This window comes from Trichomycterus rosablanca, chromosome 6 (assembly GCF_030014385.1).
Source record: "Trichomycterus rosablanca isolate fTriRos1 chromosome 6, fTriRos1.hap1, whole genome shotgun sequence".
NCBI classification, from domain to species: Eukaryota; Metazoa; Chordata; class Actinopteri; order Siluriformes; family Trichomycteridae; genus Trichomycterus; species Trichomycterus rosablanca.
The window spans coordinates 38728631-38756534 of NC_085993.1; the positions used below are offsets into that span (position 1 = coordinate 38728631).

General features: G+C 39.1%; 1 protein-coding gene across 1 annotated transcript; it reads left to right on the forward strand.

The window, feature by feature from the left end:
• The first annotated feature begins 1665 nt into the window (after positions 1–1665).
• micall1a (MICAL-like 1a) lies at positions 1666–27511 on the forward strand. Its single transcript, XM_062997816.1, has 16 exons — positions 1666–1990; positions 12367–12415; positions 15392–15533; positions 15622–15722; positions 17321–17445; positions 18006–18562; positions 19545–19608; positions 19754–20154; positions 21292–21698; positions 22795–22920; positions 23623–23749; positions 24224–24314; positions 24443–24516; positions 26311–26425; positions 26684–26730; positions 26810–27511. Exons 1-16 carry the CDS (start codon positions 1848–1850, stop codon positions 26935–26937), a joined length of 2697 nt encoding a protein of 898 aa, XP_062853886.1. The 5' UTR covers positions 1666–1847; the 3' UTR covers positions 26938–27511.
• Positions 27512–27904: the final 393 nt, after the last annotated feature.

A 27904-nucleotide genomic window follows, 5' to 3' on the forward strand; every position in this document is an offset into this window, starting at 1 on the left:
TATAGGCGTGTTTGTGTGTGTGTCTGTCCTGCGCTGGACTGGTACACAGGGTGTTGCTGTGTGCCTTGCGCCCGTTGGAGGGCTGGGATGGAATCCAGCAGAAGCGCGACCCTAAGTGGATAAGCGGTTAAGAAAATGAATGAATGAATGACGTTTCTGTCCTGCTTTCACTGCAGTTGGTTGGAATCCGGTGCATTACTTGTTTATATTTTCCTGTTTGCACTTCCAACCACAGGGCGGCGCAAACCATTTCCCCGCTTGTTGAGGAAGAACCGAATTTTAAGCAGCTATCAAGGAGAAATATAGTGCACTACATAGGGCGTATGAGTATATACAAAGTAGTGCACTATATAGTGATTATGGAGTGATTTGGAACACACCTGTGTCTGAGTCCTGACTTGAGTTCTGCTTTCTTGCTCAGAGCAGGGACGGTCATGGGTGGACTTGTAGTGTGTCTGTAATGAAATAACGCGGTGGTTGGTGTACATGGTTGCGATTATTCATCATTTACAGGGACTGTCCGAATCTAAAACGTTCTGTGTTTGTTCCCAGAGAAGCGTGGACTACTGGAATTACTGACACTTGGATAAATCAAAGTCAAGTACACTGAAGCGAGGGATTTCTGGAGTGATTTTTCTGGAATGGAGTGTGACATTACACAGTTGTCGTGGACTTGTCGGGTGGAAATCTTGTCCTGTGGAAAGATTATTTGTATAACCAGCTACTGAACAGTAACATATTGAAGTTGAAATAACCAGACTTCTGTTAGGAGCTGGCAAGCTAACCGTCTTGTAGCTGCGAATATTCAAATTCGTTCAGTTAGTAAATAGCTGTAGGTAGTTCAGTATCTTCTCTAACAAATAACCAGCTGTTCTATTAATATTCTGCTTTACCTCAGAATTATAGACTTATTTATCTGAGACAGAATAACATTTTAACATTTAGCTTCTTTAGCAAAACCTCTAGTTAATAAAACATTATTTAAATGTATTACTAGCCGAAACGGTTTTGTCTAACCCTAGTAAATGTATAGTTGTGTTCATAACAAACAAAATTAAATGAACAAAACAACGACCAAAATAGTTAATGTAAAGTTACTATTAACTAAGATATTAGCTAATAACTAAGTATTGTATTGTTTTCTCTGTACGCTAGGGTAGGACAATATGTTATTGGGTCATTGTCATCATGATACTGGTATTTGCAATACTAACTAATTTATACCCACACTATGCAATTTAGCACTTAACTAATAACAGTATTTTGATGTTTTCTGTTAGTATTCTCCAATTTAAAATATAGTAAGTTTCTGTGAGAGGAATTTTCTTCAAATTATTGTTAGCAAGCTGTTTGAAGTTAGGCTACCATATTTGCTAAACAATATATTGTGGAGTAATTAAATTGATACATATAATCACATCATCACTGATATCTGGAATATGCAGCTCAGCTGTTAACAGTTTATTCATGTATTTTGTTAGAATTCCCCTCCATGTGGCATTAATGATTGTAAAATGGTAAAAGGACCGGTATTCACATTAACACAAAACCATCAGTTGAGTACAGTTATTCTGTAATATTTCCACAGCAACTAGTGTAACAGTATTTTAAAAATGTATATTTTCCATTCTAATTTTTTATCAGAATATTGCAGTGTTTAGCATTATTATTGCAATAAGCGTCTTTGTCTGTTGTGTGAAGTACTGTACTGTACTGTACTGTACTGTACTATAATCTCAGTGGGACTTGACCAAAGGTGACAATTCATCTTGCTCCAACCTACAGAAACTTTACCTCTTAGCTCTAAAGAAACAATCGTGGACATTTTAAATCGGGATCATTAAACAATGGGATCATTAAAAGCCTTACAGGAATGGTGCAGAGACCAGTGTAAAGGGTACAAAGATGTGGATATTACTAACATGTCAACGTCCTTCAGGGATGGACTTGCTTTTTGTGCTATAATACACAAACACAGGCCGGATCTCATGTAAGTATACTTCTGTTTGTTTTATTTTTTATGTATTTATTTATCCAGCCACATACACACACACAAACAAGAACTGAAAAAGCAGGTTGGATATGGCTGATCGGGCTGCAATAAGTTCTGTAATTAGAGACAGGCAAAGTTGACTGAATTTAGGCCTGCCTTCTTTAAGACTTTAACAACCCACAAAAAAAATAAAGTGGTTCATTTAACCTGTGACCCAGTGATCTGTACCGCTCACATAGTTCGATTATCCCTCCCTGCAGGCACTGCCAATTATGCCTGCTAGATGGTGCCCAGCTGATCGGTGGCAACGACAGGTTTCGAACCGAGGAGTTCAGAATCTCGTAGCTGGTGTGCTAGCCGAATATCCCGCTGCGCCACCTGGGCTTTAATATTGTGTTTTGTAATAGTCATGCATTTTTGAAGAATAGCGACTCATGCAGATAAACAATAGAAACTACTAAAATAGGCACAATGGTAAAATGTGTTATAGTATCACTTTTAAATGATTCAACTGATGACTCAGTAATTTTATTATATTAATGAAGTAATTGATAATGCACCATTCCAAAATCACTTTATAAAAGACTGAGTAAACACTCTGTTGTCAGATGCTATTATATCGTTCAGCGGCCACAGCCACCCCTTTGTGTTTCTTGTCTGTGGTGAGTGCCTTGGTATGAAGAAGTTAGATTTGTATCAGCTCTTCTGAGTAAATCCATTCCATTGTGAGACAGTTCTCAGAACTTTTACAGTTCTTTATTTTTGACTGTTATGAGGGTGTGTCAGGAGACTTGGTGGTGTAGCAGGTAGTGTTGGTTGACAGGCAGTGGTTTAATTCTGAGATCCAGTTACTGTGGCTATGTGAAACATATTGTACACTAGTGAAACCTAACTGGGATTGGAATAATCAAGTAGTTTCCTTGTAATAAGTAAAACAATCATTTTATTTACTCACCAGCTTTATACAACTAAGCAGTAGTTGTAATTAATATTTTGCATTCAAACTAATTATAATAGATGTAGTTTGAGAGAAACTAGGCTTTTCACATCACATGGTTTTGGTTTTAATTTGACATTAAGGTTGTTTTCAATTCACTTTTTAAAAGTTGTAGTAATTTCCGATTTTACTTCATATGTATCATCCAGTTTTTTTTCAGGCTGCATAAAATTATTTGTGTGGTCTGGGATTTCTCTGCTGACCACAGCATTCTGATCCCACCAGGGCGTTACTTGAAGCATAGAGTAACAGCACACAATTAGCCTGAATACCTGGCCTTATAATAGGTTTTAAAATACACTTAACATAATCCCTGTATACTTAAATTAAGGTGGACCAGAGATCGACACAGAAAAACAGTTTTTACACATGCCCAAATATAGCAAGCCATAAAACGAAAGTGCAGCTATAAAAGCACCTTTGGTGTTTAGAAACGTTTACTACCTGCCTCCTAGTTTGATGGTTGGCTAAAAATCCCAAAGATCATTTCAGGCTGCTCTCAAATGCACTTTCGAGGAAACGTATCACAGCGTTAAGGCTCCTGACTCAGTTTATTAAAAACAGTTGTTTTTCTTTGAAGTTATTAAATGTCTAACGGATGGGGCTGTTTAGCCTATTCCATACACAGATGTCTTAAGCTCAGTTCAAGCCTTTGTGCATTTTGAGAGAGGAGGTCAATGCTGAGATGAAATTAACAATGCTCACATGCTCTGTTCCTATTCAGTTAATCTCTGAGCCAGTTTCTCAAAAGAAAATGTTAAGAAATCAAAAGCAAAATGCACAGTTAATCTAAACTGGTGTAACAACTAATTAGTCAAGCCAAGCCAAATTTATTTGCAACTTTACAGAATCCAGGACTGACAACAACTCCTGTTGAGCAAGCCAAGGGCAACAGTGGCAAGGAAAAACTCTCTTAAAATTACAGGAAGAAACCTTGAGAGGAACCAGGTTCAGCTGGGACCCGTCATCCTTGGGTGCTACTGAACCAGGGTCACATTATACATATACAATAAAATGTACATTAAAAATGCAAAATAGTACTCCCAGCCAGGGCTTGGCTCTGTCTGTTTGGTTTTGGGGGGGGTTGTGTCGTGGACAAACTTTACAGTGTACACACTTGAGTGCAATTACAATATTTCAATGTTTTATTATAAAAAGATTTAACAATCTGAACGTCAAACATTGCTTATCTTGTCTGATCTATAATAAATACGCATAAGTATAAATGCATGTGTATCAATTACACTTCACCACAAACATTAACACAACATTTTGGCATTGTAATCTCTCTCTGCCCACACAATACAGAATAATAGCAGGCTACACACTTCAATATATTTCAAAAGTTAACTGCTTAGTTTATAGTTACAGATATTTCTTAAAAGTGTATGAACGTGTACGATTAGTTATGCCTGTAATCCAGAATTAAGTTCTATACCGTAACAAAAAATATGAATGTAAATGTTCATGTTGCGATGACGGTGATGTAAAATAATGTTAAAATAATTCAAAGTCCAAACATTTGAGTGGTTAACGAGAACGCTACTTTACATGTCACACAAGCTCAGTGCAAAACACGAGCACGGAAACGGTACAAATCCGCTCTCTTCCCTACACACTCGCTCCCTACGCCCTATAGTGCGCTTAACATTCTTAAAGGGCCAGACAATATATTTTATAATTCACATTACACGACAGGTGAGACGTTCTTTTTTCTTAATATAGCGCTTTTATTTAGGAGAAAATAGTTCTTACATAGGCAGGAAAATCTATGGCAGACAAGAGTCAGAACAGCGGATTGGGCGTAACGTTATTATTACTGTTTGCTCCTTTTTCTCAACACTTGTGCTCGATTTACACTGAAGATATATTTAGTAAATAAGTACATGTCCGCGCATGCACGCGCTTGTGTTCATTTCCGGTTGAACTGATAAAAAATGTTGATTTTGAAAAATTAAAAGACGAGCCGTTTTTCAGTTTCTGCTTGTTAGCTCACAGCTAATGCTAGCCAGTGTGGCTTTTCACTCGTCTCTCTGTGTTATCACCAGTGAGCACCTCACAGCCAATCAGCGAGCTCCAACCGCCTACCCCTCCCACCCCTCCCTCACTGTGGATGCGCGCATGTCCTAAAGTCTCAGTTTTCAAGGTAAACCTGAAGCAGAAATTCGGCGCTTCACATTTAAAAAATACCGTCACCATTTTTAAATACCGTCACCATTTTTAAATACCGTCACCATTTTTGAATACCGCGGTATACGGTAATATCGTCATACCGCCCAACCCTAGTAACTACCGTTCCTGTCATGAATGTAACCAAAGTGTAAAACATGACGTTAAAATCCTAATAAACAAACAAACAAACTACAATAAGCTTTAGATTACTGTGAATCTGAATCTGACATGGATAAAGTGGCTACGAATTAAAACCAACTAGGCATTGTACAAGATGCTTGACTGTGTCTCTCCAGGACTGGAGTCTGACAACACCATGGAAACTTTTGTCTGTGCTGTATTAGAGGTTGCTCCTCAAGGTCACAATCTTAATGCATCAGCATTAGATCAGGCAGTAAAAACTCACAGTGGAGTGAGATTGTAACGATGAAGCAGTTTTTAGAGACACTGCGTCATTCTTAATCATAGCCCAAAACAAACAGATGTTGTGACATGAAGTCTGTACCTTAAAAAGTCTTACACTCAGGAAGTATTTTGTGGTGTGGGGTGTTTGCACTTCAGCATGTGAGTGTAAAACGTGTACATACGCATGCCTGAAAAACTGGGCTGATGTGCATGAGTAGCTTCAGAGCGAGATAAACAAACGACTGCTTTCAGTTTGGGTGTGCTCGTGTCTACTGTCTACTAATAAAATATGCATTTGTGTGAGCCTTCCAGCTAATGCTAAATCCAGTCTGACAAACTTAGTCTGATGTGCTGATGATTTGGATCAGGGCCTGATTTAATCATCGCGTCCTTGTTCCGGTTCCTGGTACTCCAGGCAGTGCATTAAAACATAATCATATTAATCTAAAAGTTCTTCAGATTCTTTTACAGGACAGATAGACAGCAGCCACCCTGGGAACCAGGTCAATTAGAGAATGCAGAACAATGTGTTTGTTTCTGGCAAATGTTGTGAATCTGGGATTTGTTACAGTGTGAGCCTTTCTCTTCTCTTGTCAGCTGTTTACAAACTAGTTTCCATGTTCAGGAAGTTGTACATAGGCCTCCCTAAGGCAGGCACAGTTACTGTTGCCAGATTGGATTAACTGTTGTGTTCAGTTTACAGACAAAATGCTGTAGGGCAGTGGTGTAGCTTAGTGGTTTAGGTACTGGACTGGTGATCAGAAGTTTCCACTGTTGGGCCCCTGAGCAAGGCTCCTAACCCTTCATTGGTTGGTTTGTATACAGTCACATTTTGTAAGTTGCTTTGGATAAAGGTGTCTGCTAAATGCAATAAATGTAGACTGTAATATCAACAAATAAACAGCTCAGTTGGGATGGAAACTATTCCATCTGGAAACACTGGTTATGGGTGGTTCTGATTAAAGGAAGTGTGACAGGCCTTCTGTTTCACTCCCTAAAGGTTTACCGGTTTCAGTTAAAGTTCTGAAACCTAAGGTGCCTAAAAAACCTTCGGGATTTCTGAATTTTCTAGAATTTTTCTTGTTTAGAATTTATTGTTTAGAAATGTAGCATCTTTAGTTGGTTTAACATTTTAGATTCCATCCAGTTTTATTTACTGTTCAAAATTCTCACAGTCTAAGTTTGTGCAGTTAACCAGCATTTTAAAATTCATCCATTTTATGTCTCTTAGGGATGTAACGATACACTCTACCCACGATACGATGAGATTCACGATACTGGGTTCACGATACGATTTTTTCCCCGATTTGTTTTTTAAACTGAAATTGAAGACAAATTATTATTTCTCTTAAAAAATAAAGTAAAATACCATATTTGTGATTATCTTTTATTTATTTAAATAATGAATGTCTTTTTATTTCTGAGGTACGTACAAACTATGCAAAACAATTTTAAATTAAGCCCAATTTGGCTGAAAAACCCCTAATCTGGGAACCAGGCGTATAGCGCCAGTGACGTCAACCAGGCGAGGTGTGTAGCGCCAATGCCCTCTGCTGTTTAAAGTGAATATCGATTCATTTTACATGTCAAATCGATTTGAATTGTGGAATTTTTGAATCTGTTATTAACTGTCTTGTGGTGCATTGTTACATCCCTAATGTCTTTCTCATTAAATTCTCTAAATAAATACTGCTAATAATAAGTTTTGTAATAAAGTTTGCTCTAAAGCTTGTAAAGGGTTGCGTGTACATGTGTGTGTGTGTGTGTAAGAGAGTCAGTTGCACCCTCAACACCAGACAGAAATAAAAAACGTAGGAACATCTAATACCTTTAATCTTGTAAACAGAAGTGTATAACTTAGGGCGTGTATGGAACACAATATCAATATAAAAATATTGTTTATGTGCAGGTTTATTATTAGGAAAGATCATGAAGTATCAAGCTGTTAAAAAGGTCTCAGTGACCCTAGACAGAACATGAGGGGGTAACATGGCACATGTGGCAGTATTGTAGAATTGAAAAAGGATTCCAGACAGCACAAAAAAAAACTAGTTGCTCATTCTGAATCTAGATTTTGAACAAATTTGATTGGCAACAATCAGTTTCATTACAAGGATTGTTAAACGTATTAGTCAACAATTTGAGACAGTGCTGATATCTTAAAGATCTTTCTGACAACTTTACTCTTCCAGCATATGAATATAATCTCTTCTTACTGTTAGAGACAGAATGAAAAACTTAAGCACATTAGCATGATTATATTAGTTACAAAGTACAGGATGAAAGTTCAACAAGATTTCTCTAGATTGTCAATGACGATGCTCCTCTAATCCCTTACTGCTGTGTGTGCATGCAAGAAAGTCGGTTCCTAATTTTCAAGAATGTGACTTAAATTGAACGGTTTCAGAGTGACTCACAGCAACTCTTAATTTTAAACTACCTTGACAGCATCTCAGTACATTAAATTTCAGTTCATTAAAACCTTTATATACACGCAGTGAGTCATAACATGTTGGTAAATTTTTCTGTTGTAACACCAGATCACAATGAATAATTTAGATAATTATTCCAGTGTAATAGTTGTGGCTTACTTTAGTCTGACTAGCCCTGTTTATGTGGGCACAAAATAGTCTGTTGTCATGCATGATCACTAATGAGGAATTTGGAAGCCATGCCTTAGAATTCCTCTGAATATTTTTGACTAATGATTGACTAAGTCCAGTTTCTGATGGGTTTGAAGTTGACCGATGGGTCTGAGGTTTGTCCTTTTGGCTGAGCACCAGTTCTGTTATGGGTATGCACACTTTTTGGTTGCTTCGCTTTCATCTTTCTTAGCACTACTTTCACAGATCTTATTCAGCAATGTTTTTCCTTTTTTTTTCTGTAAAAGTTCTTAATTAAAATGCTGTCCTTAAAGGTGTAAAACATTTGTACCTGTTTACAATATTGTCGTCTGCTGCTGTTGGGTGGAAACACAAATGGTTGTCAAGGACAGCACGGTGGCTTAGTGGGTAGCTCTGCTGCCTCACAGCAATTAAGTCCTGGGTTCGATCCCCAGGTGGGGCGGCCCAGGTCCTTTCTGTGTGGAGTTTGCATGTTCTCCCAGTGTCTGCGTGGGTTTCCTCCGGGTGCAAAGACATGGATACACTAAATTGTCCATGACTGTGTTTGATATAACCTTGTGAACTGATGAACCTTGTGTAATGAGGGACTACCGTTCCTGTCATGAACGTAACCAAAGTGTGTAAAACATGATGTTATAATCCTAATAAAACAAACAAACTAACAAATGCTTGTCATCATAACCAACATTTGATCCAAAGGTTGATCAACATTTGCCAAAGTTAGACGTAAAGGTACGAGGGTCCATTTTTTTGTTGTTTTATAATTGCAATGGAGTAACCAAAAGATTCTCACCCCTATTGAATTGCATTTAAGCCATATACCATTTTAAAATCCAATGTGTGTATGTAAATTACATTTGAGAGCTATTCTAAAATTCTTGTGTTGTATTTATTTCTCTATATTTCAGAATTCTGGAATTTGCGTAGTGTAAGCATAGTGGTTTATGTATTAGAGTTTCAGAATGATTTGTATGCAGTAGACTATATTTTGGAACTCCTGGGTTTGTATTCATATCCTTAAGCTTATTCTATGTTCGAGAGCATAGTGTAAGCTAAACAGGAGTACAGCAGATCCCTTTTAAGGATGAGCCGATCACTGTAACAGTATGACGAGAGCCGGCAGCTCCAGAGAAGATAGCAGCTCACTGCCAGCTGGCCTCATTCATTTCTGCACTGCAGCTTAGTGTGTCTGCAAACTAGAACCCACGTTTCATTTACTATACAGAGAGGCTATTGTTTAGGTTAACACCAGGCACTTTTATCCCAACACCGGACATGACCTTCTATCTGCTGCACTTTTGACTGTGTGTTTCATTTAGTTATGTGTTATTATTTGTTTGTCTATGTAGTTTAAATAAGAAGTAAACATACTTTTTATTTAATAAAATGGATGGATTTTGGCATATTTAATTATTTATAATAAAATGTGAATCCATTCTACAGGACACAAAACTAAGGGTTTATGTGTGTTTTTCACCTAAATCAGTAACCACTGGAATAGTTCTAATAAAGTAACTGATTTATTATTTGCCTACGTTTAACGCAGTGTCCAAAAGGGACTTACAGTTGATTCTAAATCATCTTACTGAGCTTGACAAAGACACCACTGTTCCATGTATTTTGTACTTACAAACAGTTGTTTGTACAAATAATCTTGCTTTCTGAGATCTGTACAGAAAAACTTCTACTTTTCCAGTGTAATAGTTGTGGCTTACTTTAGTCAGACTAGCCCTATTTATATGGGCCCAAAATAGTCTATAGTCTTGCATAATTACTAATGAGGAATTTGGAAGTCATGTATATTTTTGACCCAACCATTGTTCATCATATAAAAAAAAAATCCTAAACTTAAAAAAACCCCTCAAATTCACTGATGTTTTTTAGACACAGAATAATGTGTTCCAGCCATTTGTTCACTGAAAAAGAACAGTTGCAGAAACAACTTTTGACTTTAGCTTCTATTATTGGCTTCTTTTTCATGTAGGCTGTTTGATTTTGCATTGCCATTATTGACCCTTTGAGGTGAACCCAGTTAAGATGCTGCGGCAGGAACTTAAACAGACATTTCACAAATTTTCTGTGTGAAAGCTCTTTTTATGTGGCTGAAGTGAAACAATTCTGTGAAAAAAGTTCAACACTGTGATGTGAAAAACAGATCTCCAGGTTTTAGAAGGGTTTGGCTGCACTTGCTGCTGCTAAAGCTTATTTAGTTATGAAGTATAGTAGGGCTATTACTTTTTTACATGGGTGATATACAGGGGTTGGACAATGAAACTGAAACACCTGTCATTTTAGTGTGGGAGGTTTCATGGCTAAATTGGACCAGTCTGGTGGCCAATCTTCATTAATTGCACATTGCACCAGTAAGAGCAGAGTGTGAAGGTTCAATTAGCAGGGTAAGAGCACAGTTTTGCTCAAAATATTGCAATGCACACAACATTATGGGTGACATACCAGAGTTCAAAAGAGGACAAATTGTTGGTGCACGTCTTGCTGGCGCATCTGTGACCAAGACAGCAAGTCTTTGTGATGTATCAAGAGCCACGGTATCCAGGGTAATGTCAGCATACCACCAAGAAGGACAAACCACATCCAACAGGATTAACTGTGGACGCAAGAGGAAGCTGTCTGAAAGGGATGTTCGGGTGCTAACCCGGATTGTATCCAAAAAACATAAAACCACGGCTGCCCAAATCACGGCAGAATTAAATGTGCACCTCAACTCTCCTGTTTCCACCAGAACTGTCCGTCGGGAGCTCCACAGGGTCGATATACACGGCCGGGCTGCTATAGCCAAACCTTTGGTCACTCGTGCCAATGCCAAACGTCGGTTTCAATGGTGCAAGGAGCGCAAATCTTGGGCTGTGGACAATGTGAAACATGTATTGTTCTCTGATGAGTCCACCTTTACTGTTTTCCCCACATCCGGGAGAGTTACGGTGTGGAGAAGCCCCAAAGAAGCGTACCACCCAGACTGTTGCATGCCCAGAGTGAAGCATGGGGGTGGATCAGTGATGGTTTGGGCTGCCATATCATGGCATTCCCTTGGCCCAATACTTGTGCTAGATGGGCGCGTCACTGCCAAGGACTACCGAACCATTCTGGAGGACCATGTGCATCCAATGGTTCAAACATTGTATCCTGAAGGCGGTGCCGTGTATCAGGATGACAATGCACCAATACACACAGCAAGACTGGTGAAAGATTGGTTTGATGAACATGAAAGTGAAGTTGAACATCTTCCATGGCCTGCACAGTCACCAGATCTAAATATTATTGAGCCACTTTGGGGTGTTTTGGAGAAGCGAGTCAGGAAACGTTTTCCTCCACCAGCATCACGTAGTGACCTGGCCACTATCCTGCAAGAAGAATGGCTTAAAATCCCTCTGACCACTGTGCAGGACTTGTATATGTCATTTCCAAGACGAATTGACGCTGTATTGGCCGCAAAAGGAGGCCCTACACCATACTAATAAATTATTGTGGTCTAAAACCAGGTGTTTCAGTTTCATTGTCCAACCCCTGTAGGTGTTGCATAAAATTTTTACTTAAGTTAATGATAAAATTGTGGTTTGTTTTTTCATGTTGTTCATGCCATCTTAGGTCCAGGTAGTATTTAGTGTAATTAATGTGCAACAGTTAAGGATATCAGAAGAATGTGTTTCAACAACTGAAGATTGGAATATGCCCGATTGTGTTACTTGGTTTAACAAATACTAACCGTTTCTGAAAATCAGGTTTTAAAGGCCTACTTGGAAATTACTAAGACACCATTTTCAGTGGAGCTTGGTTATTATGTATCGTGAGCTAATTATTTTATAATGATAGTAGTTCATCTTGTAGCTTTAAATATTAAATTATATAACAGTGTGGGTTTTACATGAGCATGCACAGGAGCAAAATGGGCTCCGATTGATGGGTATGGGATTTAAGGCAAATACTAGAAGTACCGAAAACAAATGATCTAATGGAAAATCTCTCTAGTGGTGTTAAATTCCTGATTTATCCGGGCAACTACTTTTTTGCTGTACAGTGCTTCAATGTTAACCAAAGAATTATATATTCTACTTACTTTCCATCAAATGATTCATTTTCTGTGGGTAAACTACAGTATGTCACCTCCTTCAAATGTTTCTAATTGTGATCGTTATTGTTCTGTTTTGTTTTTTCTGCAGAGACTTTGACTCCCTCTCCAAAGAAAATGTCTATGAGAACAACCAGCTGGTGAGTATCTATCAAAACTAGTTATTTTGTACTGCTGACCACAAATAATCTGAAAATCATAGGGTGCCACATGCTGACATCATAGCTAAGCACTAATGTGTGTACTGCCAGTGTTGATGTCTCACACTTTGGAATGACCTACTGGTGGTGACTAGACTGTAATTTTGTACTGCTCAGAAATAGTTGTATTTCCTTTAGTAAACACTTGTTGAACCTTCAAGTGACTTTACTATTGTGCTTTATTTGTTTTTGCACCATGAAGTAAAACTACATTGTTACAGCATTATTGGTTTTGTGGGGTGTAAAACATTGCACAGCAGAAAATCATCCACCCTGTCATTAAAGTTGTAAGTATGAGTGCCATCAGTGTCTGGAAGTTGGGAGCTGATTGGCCTGTTTCTACATTTCACTACCATTGACTAAAAATAATTGGTGCTCCATATTTATGACATGGTTTAAATATGTGAATGATGTTTTGGACTGGAATCGAGAAAGTATGGAAAAATAGTTTCATCCTAGATCGCTTGCTCCTGCATTAAATAGTGTGTCCCAGGATGCCGCATAGGACACACCAAACTCACCCATACATGCTAAAAGGAGACCAGGCCCCCACTTGCCACCTCTGGGGATCACGAACTTCTGTTAAACACATCCTCTATTAATGCAGATGAACACCATCAGCACAAAATTCTACAATACGAACAGCTACAAGGAAATTTTCATCTCAGTACCTCCCCAAAAACTGCTTAAATTCTTGAAAGCACTTGCACTTAAAACGCCATATAAGTTAGGAAAAAACAATTGAAACTCTACATCCTCATAGTTACACAAACACTCTAACCACCATAAGCATAGATAGCTATATAAGTATAGAAAGCAAATCGACTCACCACATTGACATTTAAAGACGATCTATTAGCTAGCCATGATAATAGCCATAGCCCATTATCATGGCGTTAAGAACTAAAGAAACAAACATAAACAAACAGTGTGTCCAAATAGTTAATACACTAGGTTGTATGCTAATTTGACACATTTTTATGAACAAGAGTATGTAATTTCAGACACAGCCGACAGTAAGAATTAGTGATACAGCAGCGCTGATTGATTCCCTTATTGATTTGCAGAACAATACGATATTTAGTGCTGCTAAAGCATGCTTAGGACCTTATAAAAAAAAATTAGGTAGCTAGTAGCATTTTAAACGTGACTAACATTATAAACATAGTAAAAAGTTCAATTAAAGCACATCAAAAGCACATTCACATTATCAGAGGCTGGTAAAATATAATACAAAAGATTAGTCTACTTGTAAACCTTAAAACTTAGCTATAGTACTCACTGAGGGTGAATCAATTTAGCACTCTGTACCACTTATGTGTAAGAGAGGTCTGTAGCTTCTCTCTCAATTCAAATAAACCGTTATTATGATTAAGTGCCATCTACTTGATTCCCATTTCTTGTGGCCCTATCAATAGTGATTCTCCACATTCTGTCTTCTGATTGGGTCAAAACAACCCAAGCTGTTGTCAATCAATTTAAATAAATTTTGAAAGCAACATCATTAATTGAACAATGGCTTTGAAGGTTACCAGTTTATCGGGTAACCTGTTAATCTATTGATAGTGTCATCTGTTCAATTTGCCTTACTCTCCACTATAATATGTAGTTTAATAATATAAACGTCCTCAAGATTTCATGGTGGTAACAGGAGAAAACCAGTTCAGGTACCTATGCTGCATTTGTTCATTTTACTGTGTAAATAACACTCAGCTTCAGTCTAACATCAAAGCCAGCTGACGCAGCGTGAGACTGTATCAGAGCCCGTCATTATCAGATCTAAATACAGTAACTCAGCAACAGCTCACCTATTTTATCAGCTCTATGGAAACATTTTGCAGCTTAACAGATAAACGTCCTTTTGTCCCTGGGCGAAGTTGCCCATAAGGTGAAATTAAGTTTACCAGTGTTATCACCGGTGTTTCTCAGGGGCATGAGTTGTACTTGGATCGAGTAATGCTTTTAATCTTTGTGTCGAAGTTGAGTATGTGTTGGATATACATTTACATTTCTGGCATTAAATAGACGCTTTTATCCAAAATGATTTACCGTTGTGCCAAAATACAATCCATGCAATCAGAGGTCAAGGACTCAAAGCGACAACCTGGCTGTGGTGGAGCTTAAGACAGTGACCATCTTATTAGTTGTGCAGTACTTTTAAGCTACCACTGCAATGGTAATGACATTGTCTGTACAGTTCAGTTAATAATAGCACAGTGGTTCTGCAGAGAATATGAATGTTTAGCACCTGTCACTGTCTTTAAAGAGTTCAACTTCCTCTTCCTCAGGCCCTAGTGGGTTTCCTGTAGGCACTTTGCCTTCCTTCCACCCCCCAGAATAGTAGGCCAGTATTGTTATTAATGGCTGCTTTAGGTATTCTTTCCTGCACAGCAGCCTGTTAGTCCATAGCTACATAAAGCTTGCTTAAATGTGAACAGCAGAACCTGTCTTGTGTATTGCCTGAATTGCATTTGAACATCTTCACAAAATTCCACTCATATTTATGAGACTCTTTACCAGACATTTATAAGAGACCACTGTTCCATGTATTTTGTAATGGGTACAGTCTGTGTAGCCCTATTTACATGGGCACAGAGAAGTCACCAGCTATAGTCAAATATAATCACTAACAATATGTTAGGCAGCCTAGCTAAAAAATGATCTGGCATTAAGAGAAATGTTATGCACCTTCAAATCATATACATATACATATTTTTTTTGACCAGTGGTTCCAATTCATTCATTCATTTACAAATGTACACATATTTTTGGTTTTAGCTTAATGGGCTTAAAAAAAAAAGTCATTTCTTTGGTCTGCCTAAATTTACAATGGCAGGAAAAAGCCATGTATTGTTGATCTTGAGTCTCTTCTGTTTTTAATATATCTAAACCCCATTCTTTCCCATCCCTCCTCAGGCATTTTCAGTGGCGGAGTCGGAGCTGGATATTCCAGCTCTGTTGGACGCAGAGGATATGGTGTCTATGAAAGTGCCTGACCGCCTCAGCATGATCACCTATGTCTCCCAGTACTACAACTTCTTTACAGATAGATCACATGGTGAGTGATGCATTATTTGGTACATGCTGTCAAATAAGTATGGTATATATGAATCCATAAAAATTAAGATGTCAAACTTTAATTTTAGCAAACCCACCATGTATGAAGAGACCTGGAGGTCCAGGTCATACAGAACCAGCAATAAAGAAATTACCCACTTCTTTTGAGGATAGAACCAACACAACTGAGGTATGATGAATCTTGGTTTACACTTGCAGCCTGCATGTAATAGCATGTAATATCCATGCATGCCTACTCAAAACTTATTTGAGTTTAACCTAGACTAATAGCTGATGTGTGTGTGTGTTACCATGGTGTGTTTTGCCTCATAAATGACTTATTTGAACACGACCCATTAAAGATGCAAAAAAGAAGACAGGGTCTGAATTTGGCGGAAGTCCATGTTCTCAATTAGGACTAATGCATTCTGAAAGCCGGTGCTGGAGCTTTATGCTCTATTGACTCTGAGAGTGTAGAAAGCAGTGGGAGGCATTTTTACTCCTGCATAACTTTGAATTAGGCTGAGGATTAGTCAACACAGGAGTGTGACTTGCTGTGTGGAATATTTGAGACCATTTTGAGTCTGGGCAATCATATTCAAATATTTATGTACAAATAATATTTAGAAGTTTCTGAACAGACACTCTAAGTCTTCACCTAATTAATTATACAAGTAATGGAAGTCTCTCATTCATATGCCAGTAACTTCTACAGTTATGCACTAGTTTGATGTATTTAGCTACTTCTAACAAAAAGTCCTTAATTGTTTTGAGAATTTAAACTTTAATAATCAGACTCATAATCCAATTTACATATTTTTAGACTGCTATTGGTGGTGTACTAATTTGACTAATTCATTTGCAGTAGGATATGGTTTGTCTCCTTAGCTTCAATAGTATCTGGTTGTCATGTTTGGCAATAAAACGTGTAAACAAATAAATGAATATTTACCAATAATGAAAAATCATAGACTGCATTTACCAAACTCAGCTGCTTTAAAAAGATGTTCGTTGGGGGCGCCCAGGTGGCGCAGCGGGATATTCCGCTGACGCACCAGCACAGAGTTTCTGAACTCCCGGGTTCGAGGCTCGGTGTTGCCACCGGTCGGCTGGGCGACATCTGGCGGGCATAATTGGCAGTGCCTGCAGCAGATACTAATTGGCCACCGTATCTGCAGGGTGGGGACCGGACTATATGTGAGTGGGTGGGTCTTCATACGCTGTGTAAGGACCCTGATTGGCAGAAGAGACACCTGTGCAGGAAGCGCGGACGAGAAGAGGAGGGCTGTACACGTGTAAAGAAGGCGTGGGCAGCGACGTGCTCCCCTTGGATGCAAATCTGGAGTCCGTCAGCAGCGGAAGACAAATTGGATGTGCAAATTCACGAGGCAAAATGGGGAGAAAATGCATTTAAAAAAGATAACAGGATGAATTGCACATATACGGACAGGTGACAAATTGAAGAAAAAAGTAAATAATAAGCAGTATTATAATAATACTGCTGAAATGATTATGAATAGCAAGAGAAAACAATTTTAGTGACTTTAAAAAGAGGGTGCATTATTGGGTGATAAAGTCTGGAATGCTTGACTCCTACAGTAAGGGGGTCCGGTGGCTCTGTCGGGGGTGTTTTGCTGGCATGCTTTGGGCCCATTTGTACCCTCAGAGGGAGGAGGTCACTGCAAATTATTACAGCGTTATTGTTACTGCTTACCTGATCATTTCATCTGTATGTTTGCCTGGTTAATTCTGGCTCCTGTTTTATCCTGGTTTCTAACCTTTTTACAGTCAAGTGCAGACAGCCAGTTAAAACGCAACACTTTAAGCAGTACATGTGCTGCCTGTGGGATGCACGTTCACCTCGTTCAAAGGTTTCTTGTTGAAGGCAGACTTTACCACCGCAACTGTTTTAGGTAAGAACACATTCCTGGTGGTAGAGCAAAATGTAACACAGTGTTTTAATGATGCATGTTTGTTTTGACTTTTGTTTTACTTGTGAAGGCATACTGTACATAGGCTTGACTTGATTTTACTGTGATATTGTATTTGGCCTAATAAGGACATTTTTGATTAGTCTAAAACATGGTAGTACTATGATAGAACTTAGTCAGGTTAAGAAATGTAGACAGCTTGTCTGTGTGACCTAAAGTTTGGTTACAGCCTGATTAAATCTGTGACGTGTTATATAAACACCAGAGTTGAGGATAAGGAGCTGTCCCAAAAGCAGAGAGAGCATTTAATTGCACCAGAAGAACAATGTATATAAAAAATTCCAAGATTGTTATCTGTGATAAATTCATTTACAATTATAGTCTTCCCACCATTAGATTGTCATGTGACCATTCTTTCTACTATCTACCTGTACCTGATCATGTTCAGATTGCATTTATTTTTGCATTTATTTTGCGTTTATCTCAACGTACCATTATTTTATTTGACCAGGCTATTAACCCGTTCCTGTGTTTAATTACAGATGTAGGGACTGCAGCAGCACATTATTGCCTGGCTCTTACAAACTTGTGGAAAATTCTGGATCCCTGGTCTGCACTCACCATTTTGCCAGAACTTCTTCACTCAGTCAGAATGGTCGTCCTGATCTGAGCGGGCATTTTAGTTCAACAGTGCCAACCTCAGGCCCTGAAGCCCCTCCTTGTGGGGAAAGTTTGGAAGTAGCACAGGCAGAATGTCTTACTCCACCCGATTCCTCTCCTAAAACAAACTCTCTAGATGGAGAAGATGAGCAGAACTCAAAAGCAAGAGCAGCGCAAGACAAAGTCGAGGACGGATCAATAGAAGAGACAGAAGCTCGCACTTCCAGTCCTCCAAATCCTTTTGATGAAGAGGAAGAAGAGCAATTACAGCCGTCTGCGGAAGTAGCCAATGTCACTCTTTCTGTTACCCCGGCAAAGAGCGAGAAAGAAGGCAGTCGACCAATACCTGCCCCAAGAAAAGTGTCTGACCCCTCTATTTCTGCTCGTCCGGTACCCAGGCCACGCCCATCCAGACCCCCACAGAGTCCAGCAGTCAATGGTGAGTTTTGTAGTGGATGTTTAGCTCTGATGTTTTATCATTGTGCTGAGCTATATGCTGTACTAGGCAGGCATACTGGCAGCTTCATGTGTATGAGGAATTCACATCTGCAGAGATAAAAATAAATGAAATCAGCACATGATGCTGATTTCCAATAGCAATATTTTAGAGACACATAAATAAATTCTCAATAATGACCCCATCTTGTTACATTGTGAGGTCCTTTATGTTTTACATTTCCATTAATTTATTTGGATTTGTTTATTGGATGCTTTTTAATCAGACACTTGGTTTGTGGAGGGTTAGGTTGCCAGTTGTTTTTACCTTAGAGCAGTGGTCCCCAACCACCGGGTCATTTATTACCAGTCCCCACAGAAAGAATAAATAATAAGAGATTGCTAGAAAAGCAGTTTTCACTGCTTCCATTTCTAACACATTTCGGGTGTTATTGTCTCCTATCACCCCTAGGTGGGAGAAGCGTCTCATTGCAGCGAAAAAAGCTTAATTTCCATAATTTGTGAGCAGAATTGTTACATTCTCCCGCCCTTGCTGGTCCGTGAAATTATATCTTATACGAAACCGGTCCGTGGTGCAAAAAAGGTTGGGGACCGCTGGGTTAGAGTTCAGTAAGAAAGTGATACCGATTTGTACAGTCATAGGTTTGAAAGCATAAAGTCAGTCCACAATATGGTGGGTTTGTAGCCAGAAAAAAAATAAGCAAAGCAAACAAGACACCTTCCATCTTGTCGGATTGAGCAGTTTGTGGATGTGGGAACTAGGAGTACTAAAATTTAGCCATGGCGGGCCTATTTTGCCCCTGTCCCAAACTTTTTAGGAAAGTGTTGCAGGGATCAATTTAGGAATTAAGTGTTGTTTTACAAAAATCAATCCAATTAATAATGTGAAAAAAGTGGAATAAATTTTTTTGGATGTCAGATTCTTATTGCCCCCTCTTTTTTCCAATCTTTTTTCCAATTCCAAGGAGAAGGTAGAGAACATAGATTGTCTACCCCAGTACCTCGCGCAAGATCCCAGTCACCTGGCAGGTAAGAATGCCTGCCTATTCCTACTGATTCATTCATCAAAAGACCCATTCTGTTTGTGTGTTTCACTGTCCCATTTATTAATGTCTTCATCTGTCCGTGTTTTTGTCTTTGTTTGCCATTGCTTCTACCTCCTACCTGGCTTTAGCCAATCAAATGACACTCCCAAACTCAAAGACCCTCCCTGGATGGCTCTTGTAAAACAGGAGTCCAAGAAAAAGTTGGCTCCTGTTCCTCCTCCCACAGGTATAGCCAAGCCTAGGAACGGTAGCTCCACTCCTGTGCAGAAGGATATGGGATCTGGTCCAGATACGCCCTCTAATCCCTTCGACGATGATGACAATGAGGGGCCAGAGGCAGAATCTGCAGATATGTCAGTCCCAACATCTGTGGTTGCAGTCCATCCATGGTACAGTATTTCCCAGGCAGCTGAGGCCACTGGAGCTGACACACCTTCTGGAAAAGGTAGTCCCACCTACTCTGAGAGTCCAGGAAGCGTCAGGAGTAAAAAACGGCTTGCACCTAAAGCTCCAAAATCTTCCTCTACAGGTAAGTAAATGTACATTGCCGAATGACAGTCAGTACTTTTTATAGTTTAAATTTGCACATACTGAAGCTTGTATATTTATACGATCCTAAGGTGTTTGCGGTGCAGAGAACACAGATGTATTTCAAGACACATGATGTAGACTCAGAAAGTTTATCAACCAATCCATCCCTCAATTATTTTAAGTCTCCCTGTTGCTGTGAGGCACTCCCAGAGCATGATGCTACCACCATTACTTTTCACTGTAGGGATGGTATTAGCCTGTGGTTTTGCCTAAACAGTTTAATTTTAATCTAATCAGACCTTTACAAGCATTTTAATTACTATTGGCTTCCACTCAGTCATAAAGGCTTGCTTTATGGAGTGTCGTTCAACATGTCCAATCTCTGGACAGGACTTTTCGAGCTCTTTTAAAGTGTCCATTGTTTTTTTGTTTTACTTCCCTAACCAAAGACCTTTTATACTGGTTGCCCAAATTGGACAGATGACCAGCTTTAGAAAGATTCCAAGTTGTAGCCTTAGATATTGTTTTATATCCCTGTCCTAGTCTGTGTTTGTGTCTTCAGGTTACCAACCTTATGGGAGCTGTATTTTTAGGTTCATTATGTGTTTCAGTAGGAGACAGGACTGGACTGTTGGCAGGCCAGTCTAGCACTTGCATGCTTTGATTATGCAGCTTTACTGTTGCAACACGTGCCATGTCCTGACAATGCAGTATAAATGATGGGCCCATATAGAACTAGGTGTGTACCTTTTTAAATGATGTTCAGTCAATTCACATTGCAACAGGTGGATTCCAACTGAATTCTAGACACATCTCAAGGATAATTAAAGCAAACATTAAAAAAACTTGACCACAATTTGGGCCTGATTGCTTTTTTTGAATAGGAGATTTACATTTTTACATTTTTTATATTTACATTTTTAATTCATTTACAAGTTAAAAATCAAATAAGTGATTAAGTGGAGCTTGACAGGTAAAAATGTCAGTTATATTATATTATCACTGTTATTTAAGACTAAGTGTATATGTATGTTTTTGTAACTTGCTGCTCTCCTTGTCCCCCCACTCTGTTCATATTTTTTATCTACTTTCCTCATTGTTCCAATCTGTTGCTTGTCTGCTGCTGCTCGTACAGCTCTTTCACCTTCTCAGTCTTCCTCTGCCTGTCCCTCTCCAGCTCTTAGCACAGAGAGCCTCTCCTCTTCATCGTCAGACCACGGCTTCTCTCGAACGACAGGCGCCACCAAACAGCAGCCTTCCATTATTGAACAGGAACATGTATTTACTAAAAGCGTTTCGGAACCTTCAATCAACAGTCCTGACTCGTCCCCCTCAACACCTCCATCTGAGATTAAGTCCTGTCTGTCACCTGGTTCCTCTCCGTCACCACCACACAGTAATACCTGCTCAGCACCTGCCACTCCCGAGACCAATAGGAGCGCGGAGGGTAAAGCTACAAGGCCTCCTCCTCCTCGCCCTCCAGCTGGGCCCAGTCCACTAACTGGGTCTGCGTCCTCACAGTCACCAAGCACACCCAATAAGGTGGGCAGTGTCAGACATTCATATATTAACATTATTACATTAAAAATAGAAAGATGAGATAAAGACTACCCAGTTTAAAGGGCATTTACATATGCTGCATTTAGCAGAAGCTTTTAGCCAAAGCGATTTACAATTATCACCAGATACAATTTGAGCAATTGAGGGTTAAGGACCTTGCACATGGGCTCATAAGTGACTGCAGTGAGGCTTGAACCAGCAACCCTCTGATTATTAGTCCAATACCCTAACCCTTGAGCTACCACTGCCCTGGGAATTTTTTAACCTGTCAAGGGTTCTTATATATCCAAATAAGTAAGTTTCAAATTACAATTCAAATGCTGATTGTGTAGCTGATGGCTGAATGTAAATGTATGCTTTATACTCTGTGACAGTTTTAACCCAATCAAATGCCAGCAGTTGATGCTTAAGAGCCCTGCTTAGACACTCAACAGCAACTTGGCAGTGGTAGGGCTTGAACTAGTGACCTCCCGATCAATAGTCTGGCTCATGAGCCACTAAGCTACCACTTTCCCAAATCATAATTGTACAATGCCAGCCAAGGACATTCATTTATGTTCCATGTCAGTTTCGTGTTTTACCACCACTTTATCCTGGTCAGGGTTGTGGTGGGTCGGGCTTCCCCGGAATAACTTTCCCGGACTCAGTGCAGTAACACAGCCCGGACAGGACACCAGTCGATCCCCTCAGACATGGTCAATCATGTCTGTATGTAGATGCCTGACTGGCTGAAAACACAGCTGGGAACTCAAACTCTGGATCCCAGCAGTAGTGGGCTAGCATAATTAACCCAGAATATTTGTTGTCAAAATGCTGCCCCCTTAGACAGGTACCTTTAAAAGATGCCACCTTTAGTCTGGGTGTCTCCAGAATTTATAGGTATAGGAAAGTATGGGTAAGACATTTCTATGTTTTGTAATACTATTTTTGTACAGCTTGGTCTGTTTGTATGATATCTTTTAAAAAAAAAGTGCTTTTTATATTACTGATGGATAATGTGGGCAGACCAGGAAGATATTATAATATCTCTTCTAGTTAATCATAATCCCTTTTTTTCTCTACCTTACTATTACTCCAGCGGATGAATCCGTTCAATCGGAAGACTTCTCCCACAGTCACCTCCCCACAGTCCAGACCCCCAAAAGGCCCTCGACCTGCTCGTCCTCCTGCCCCTGGACATGGTTTTCCTCTCATCAAACGCAAGGTGTTCTGCATCTCTCAGTGTTGTAAATAAAAAACAAGTAGAAACAGTTTAGATTGAACGGTTACATGCTTGAACGGTTACATGCTTGAACAGTTAACGTGAGTGTTAGTGGAAGTTTATTTAAGAGCAGATTTGTATTGGATTTGTATTGTATTTGGATGTACAATCAGTCTTGGCCAAAATTCGAATACTGTTGCATTATAAAAAATAATGTTATTTATAATGTATAATGTTATTTATGTTGCAACAAATAAAAGTACTGAAAATATGCTACCATCACATCTCTGGTCAAGATGAAGCAAAATTTAGCCTTCTAAAATATGGCAATATCTACCAAAATGTTTACCTTTGACTATTAGGGAGGGGTGCTTTGCTCATAATTCACTCCTGTGTCACTAGAGCCAAGCCAGACGCTACTCAGATGGATGCACTTTGTACACAGGACAACATATTACAAGTTTTATCCTGATGACACAGCTTAGCCTCACAGCAGATTTCGTTCTTGCATAACGGCCTCTTAGTCCTAATTTGGTGGTATTAGATTACATCTGACTGTACAAGCTTTATTAAGCGTACTTTTACCATAGTGTGGGGTTTTTCAGACTTTGATTGGAGACCACTCTTCCAGTGAAACAGAATCTCCTGTGGCACATGCTGTATTATCCCTGATGTTAATTCTATGTCTCCTCTGTGCATGTGCAGGTACAGTCAGATCAGTACATTCCTGTAGAGGATATTCATGTTGAGATGGGGATGCTCGAGAGGCAGCTGGATGAGCTGGAGCAAAGAGGAGTGGAGCTAGAAGGGACGCTCAGGGATTGCTCTAATGGTAAAGGAGTTTATACTCGGCTATAGAACTTGGACATAATTTGTAGCTCTAACAGTAAATAAGCATGATAATAAAGTAATATATTATGTAATAATGGGTACACTGTCGCCTAACAGCAAGAAGGCCCCAGGTTCGATTCCCAGGTGGAGCGATCTGGGTCCTTTCTGTGTGGAGTTTGCATGTTCTCCCTGTGTCTGTGTGGGTTTCCTCCGAGAGCTCCGGTTTCCTCACACAGTCCAAAGACATGCAAGTGAGGTGAATTGGAGATACAAAATTGTCCATGACTGTGTTTGACATTAAACTTGAACTGATGAATCTCGTGTTACCAGTAACTTCCTGTCTGGTCATGAATGTAACCAAAGTGTGTAAAACATGACATTGAAATAATTACATTTATAAATAAATAATAATATTATTGTTATTGAACTAGCTGGGTAAACATTAGTTTTTAAGCTGCTAACCTTTGTACTTCAGAGGAAGAGGAAGAGCGGCTGCTGGTGGACTGGTTCACTCTGATTCATGAAAAACACCTACTGGTTCGCAGAGAAGCTGAGCTGGTCTACACGTGAGTAGTAGTGAATCTTGAAATCAGTGAATGATTTCTGTTGGCTCATTCAATAGGATTTTTCATTTATTCGGCGAGTTGACTTGAACATAAGCAGGGACATTAACTGTGGTCTATGTGCTTGTCAGTGTGAAGCAGCAGAATCTGGAGGAGAGACAAGCAGATGTGGAGTATGAGCTTAGATGTCTTCTTAATAAACCAGGTGGGCAAACAACACACTTAGTGAATTAGTAACAGTTCCATGTGAATAAAGCATCAGTATTTACGCTGTGAGCAGAGTTAACATAGGGGAGTAGAAAAATCAAAGTAAAAAATTGAAATCCTGAAAACATCTGGGCCAGTACTGATGAGAGAAAAGCTTATGCTTATTAACTGGACTAATTAATATCCTTGAAGTTTAGTAGACTATGTCTTATATACACAGTCACATTATTATGACCACTAGCTAATATCCAGAGTAATCGCCGTGTGCAGCACGGACATCAGCTTGACGGGCTGGGAGTGACTCAATAAGGTCCTGGTAGGTTGTCACGGGTATCTGGAGCCATGCTGACTGCAGTTCATCCCACAGCTGCTGGAGGGTGCGTGGGGGAGGATCCATAGAGCAAAAACGACAATTGAGGTGGTCCCACAAATGCTCAATTGGGTTTAAGTCTGGGGAATAAGGGGGCCAGGGTAGTACCTGGAAGTCTTGGTCACGCTCTTCCAACCAATGTAGTACATTTCTAGCCGAGTGACATGTCGCATTGTCTTGCTGGAACGGCCCATCCGCCCCAGGGAAGACAAATTTACCCATGTGCAGACAGCCTATTGCACACCTTATATACACACCAACCTAGCTCACGAAACATGACTTCCTTTATGAGCTACACGCTGCCGTTGTCAAAAGTTGGAAGTAGTCATAATAATGTGACTCCACTGTGTATAATGATACATAATAAGTGTGTATATGTATATAAATTATATGACATGTCTATAGAATACTATGTCTGGCCTATTTGTAGCATATACTGTATTTATAATATAATGTGTTATGTTAAAAATTCATACCACAAATAGTTCTGGTATTCATGTGCTTTTATTTTCGTCTCTAATCAGAGTTAAATCAAGAACAATCATACATGCAGGTACATGATTTTCTGTTACTAGGAGATATCAGTAGCAAAACAAATATGGAGGTGCCACAGCTTGCAAAGCAGCTGTTTGTGCCACTGTGTGCTGCCTCCAAAATATAAGGTAAAAAGTGCCAGTGCTAGTTTTTAGACCAAGTACCAAAACCAAAACTTCCAAGTCTTTCTTTGTCATTGTATGAGCAAATTACAAATCTTAACATCTTACCTCCTTGTAGTCATTTTTCAATGCTTGCTGGCACTAGAAGTGATGTTTTTGTGGAGATGTCACGTGGGTGTCAGCATGACCTCAAAATCCATCAAAACTGGCATTAATCTTTCCTGCATTTGTTTATTTATACGAAAATGTGATAATTTATACAAAACCTTGGCCCAAAATGTTCAGGCTATGCTATTCTAATGCTATAATCAAGGTAATCATGTAGTGATAATCCTGAGTAATCAGATCAGTTCACAAGTTTGTAAAACCTGCACTATGAGGATCCTTTAAAGCAGTGGTCCCCAACCACTGGGCCGCACAGAAAGAAGAAATAATTAGAGATTGCTACAAGAGCAATTCAAATTTCAATACTCTTTGGGTGTTATTGTCCCCAATCACCACTAGGTGGGAGCAGTGTCTTGTTGCAGCGAAAAAAGCTTAGGATTCACACTGATTTTCCATTCTATTGTTACTCTATTGTAAAACCTCCTGCCCCCGCTGGTCCGTGAAATTGTGTCATATATGAAACCGGTCCATGGTGCAAAAAGGATTGGGGACAGCTGCTTTAAAGGATGCGTATTATTTACATTTGTTTTCTAAATCTCTGATGGTTTGTGCATCTACCATTAAATTGCACTTTATTTATGTATGTCTATCTGTCTGACAGAGAAAGACTGGAATGAAGAAGATCGAGACAGGGAGAAACAGCTGATGAATGAATTAGTAACCACCATTGAGCAGAGGAACCAGATCATCAACTGCATGGATCAGGACAGACAGAGGTAATGTTACACCTCAAATATATAGATCTGTACTGGTACACTCAAAACTAGGATCAAAAAACTGAAAAGAGGAAATGAATGTATCTATACAAATGAAACCACTCGGTCATCATTATAATAAATCTGAAAGATATTATATGCATATAATAATATTGTGTTGTCATGATCAATGATGATGTCATAAAAAACGCAAGTTTAAACAAGAACTAAATCTTGTGGTTTGCAGGATTATAATAAAGGTTTTGATTTGTTCTGCAGGGAGGAGGAAGAAGATAAGCTTGTAGCTGCTATGCTAAAAAGAAAAGGTACAGACTGACAGAGACTGTCCTCTTTGTGTTATATGTTTGTATCTCCAGCATAAAACCTACTTTTCTCTTTCTCCAGAGTTCCACACTGAGAGTGAACAGAAGAAGAAGAAGACGCCTAAGTTTAAACCTATGAAGGTGTTGAAGAGGCTGAGCACAAAAGGCGACATGGCTAAAAGCCCGAGTCCACGGAAAGAGCAAAGCTGAAAATAATACACGGATGGATGGACATATGAACCAACACCAGGATAAATAAAGAAACGCAGCTCTTTATAAACATAATGTCTGTTTTGAAAGAACAGTTCAACCAAAATTAATATATATTATTTCTTGTACGGTTGCCCTGACATTGGTCAGCCAAGACTTGTTTGGCGGCCAAAGTTGGTGTTTAATTTTGCACTGGTGCTACAAGGTTAATGTCGCTTGGGCCAAACTATTCATTTAAGATGGCAGGTCAGATAGCACTCCTGTATAGAGCCAATTCCAGGCCAGATGTTTTGCTATTTAATTAAAAAAAAAACTAAGTTTAAGCCTTGATCTAGAACTTGCATAACAATGTATTCACACTGAAAATAAGTGTATGAAAAGATCTAGATTCAGATCTTAAGCTCTATGCTTCAATTTCAGCTATGGTAAATTCCCCACCTAAACTCATCTTTTCCTTTTATGGCTGTTGAAGTGCATAATCTGGCAGAGTTTATCGCTATTATACTGTGATCTGTGCCAAATGTTATCTAAGACAGCTAGCTTAATAGAGCTTGGTCATTAGTGTCAGTATTTATTTACTGAATATGGTAAATGTGGTGTATAGAGAGTTATATTTCATGCACATTGAGGAATGACCTCAGCCTTCTTCATTATGCAGTCAGTCAGTATACCCCTCAGTTTGATGGCACGCCCCAACGTGGAATCAGGGACAAAATCTGAAAATAAAAAAGCAATTATAAAGTGAAAGGACCAAAAAAGGGTTGATTTGAACAAGATGTGAAACTGTAAAAATGCAATTATCAAGTGAAAGATCTAAAAAAAAAAAAAAAAAAGGTTGATTTGAACAAGATTAAAAACTAAAAATATAAAAACTAAAACAGTAAAATATTTAAGAAAATGAAAAAAATATTACATCAGAATCAAGCTGAAACTCTACCTACACTTATTTTCATTTTCAATACATAGT

What these genes read in the sequence shown, in the direction of transcription:
- micall1a (XM_062997816.1), top strand. Translation starts at nt 1,848, where the DNA reads ATGGGATCATTAAAAGCCTTACAGGAATGGTGCAGAGACCAGTGTAAA. An exon ending in CTTTACAGATAGATCACATG is followed by an intron (nt 15,534 to 15,621) that starts GTGAGTGATGCA and finishes CTTTAATTTTAG; the next exon opens with CAAACCCACCATGTATGAAG. An exon ending in CACCAAGCACACCCAATAAG is followed by an intron (nt 21,699 to 22,794) that starts GTGGGCAGTGTC and finishes CTATTACTCCAG; the next exon opens with CGGATGAATCCGTTCAATCG.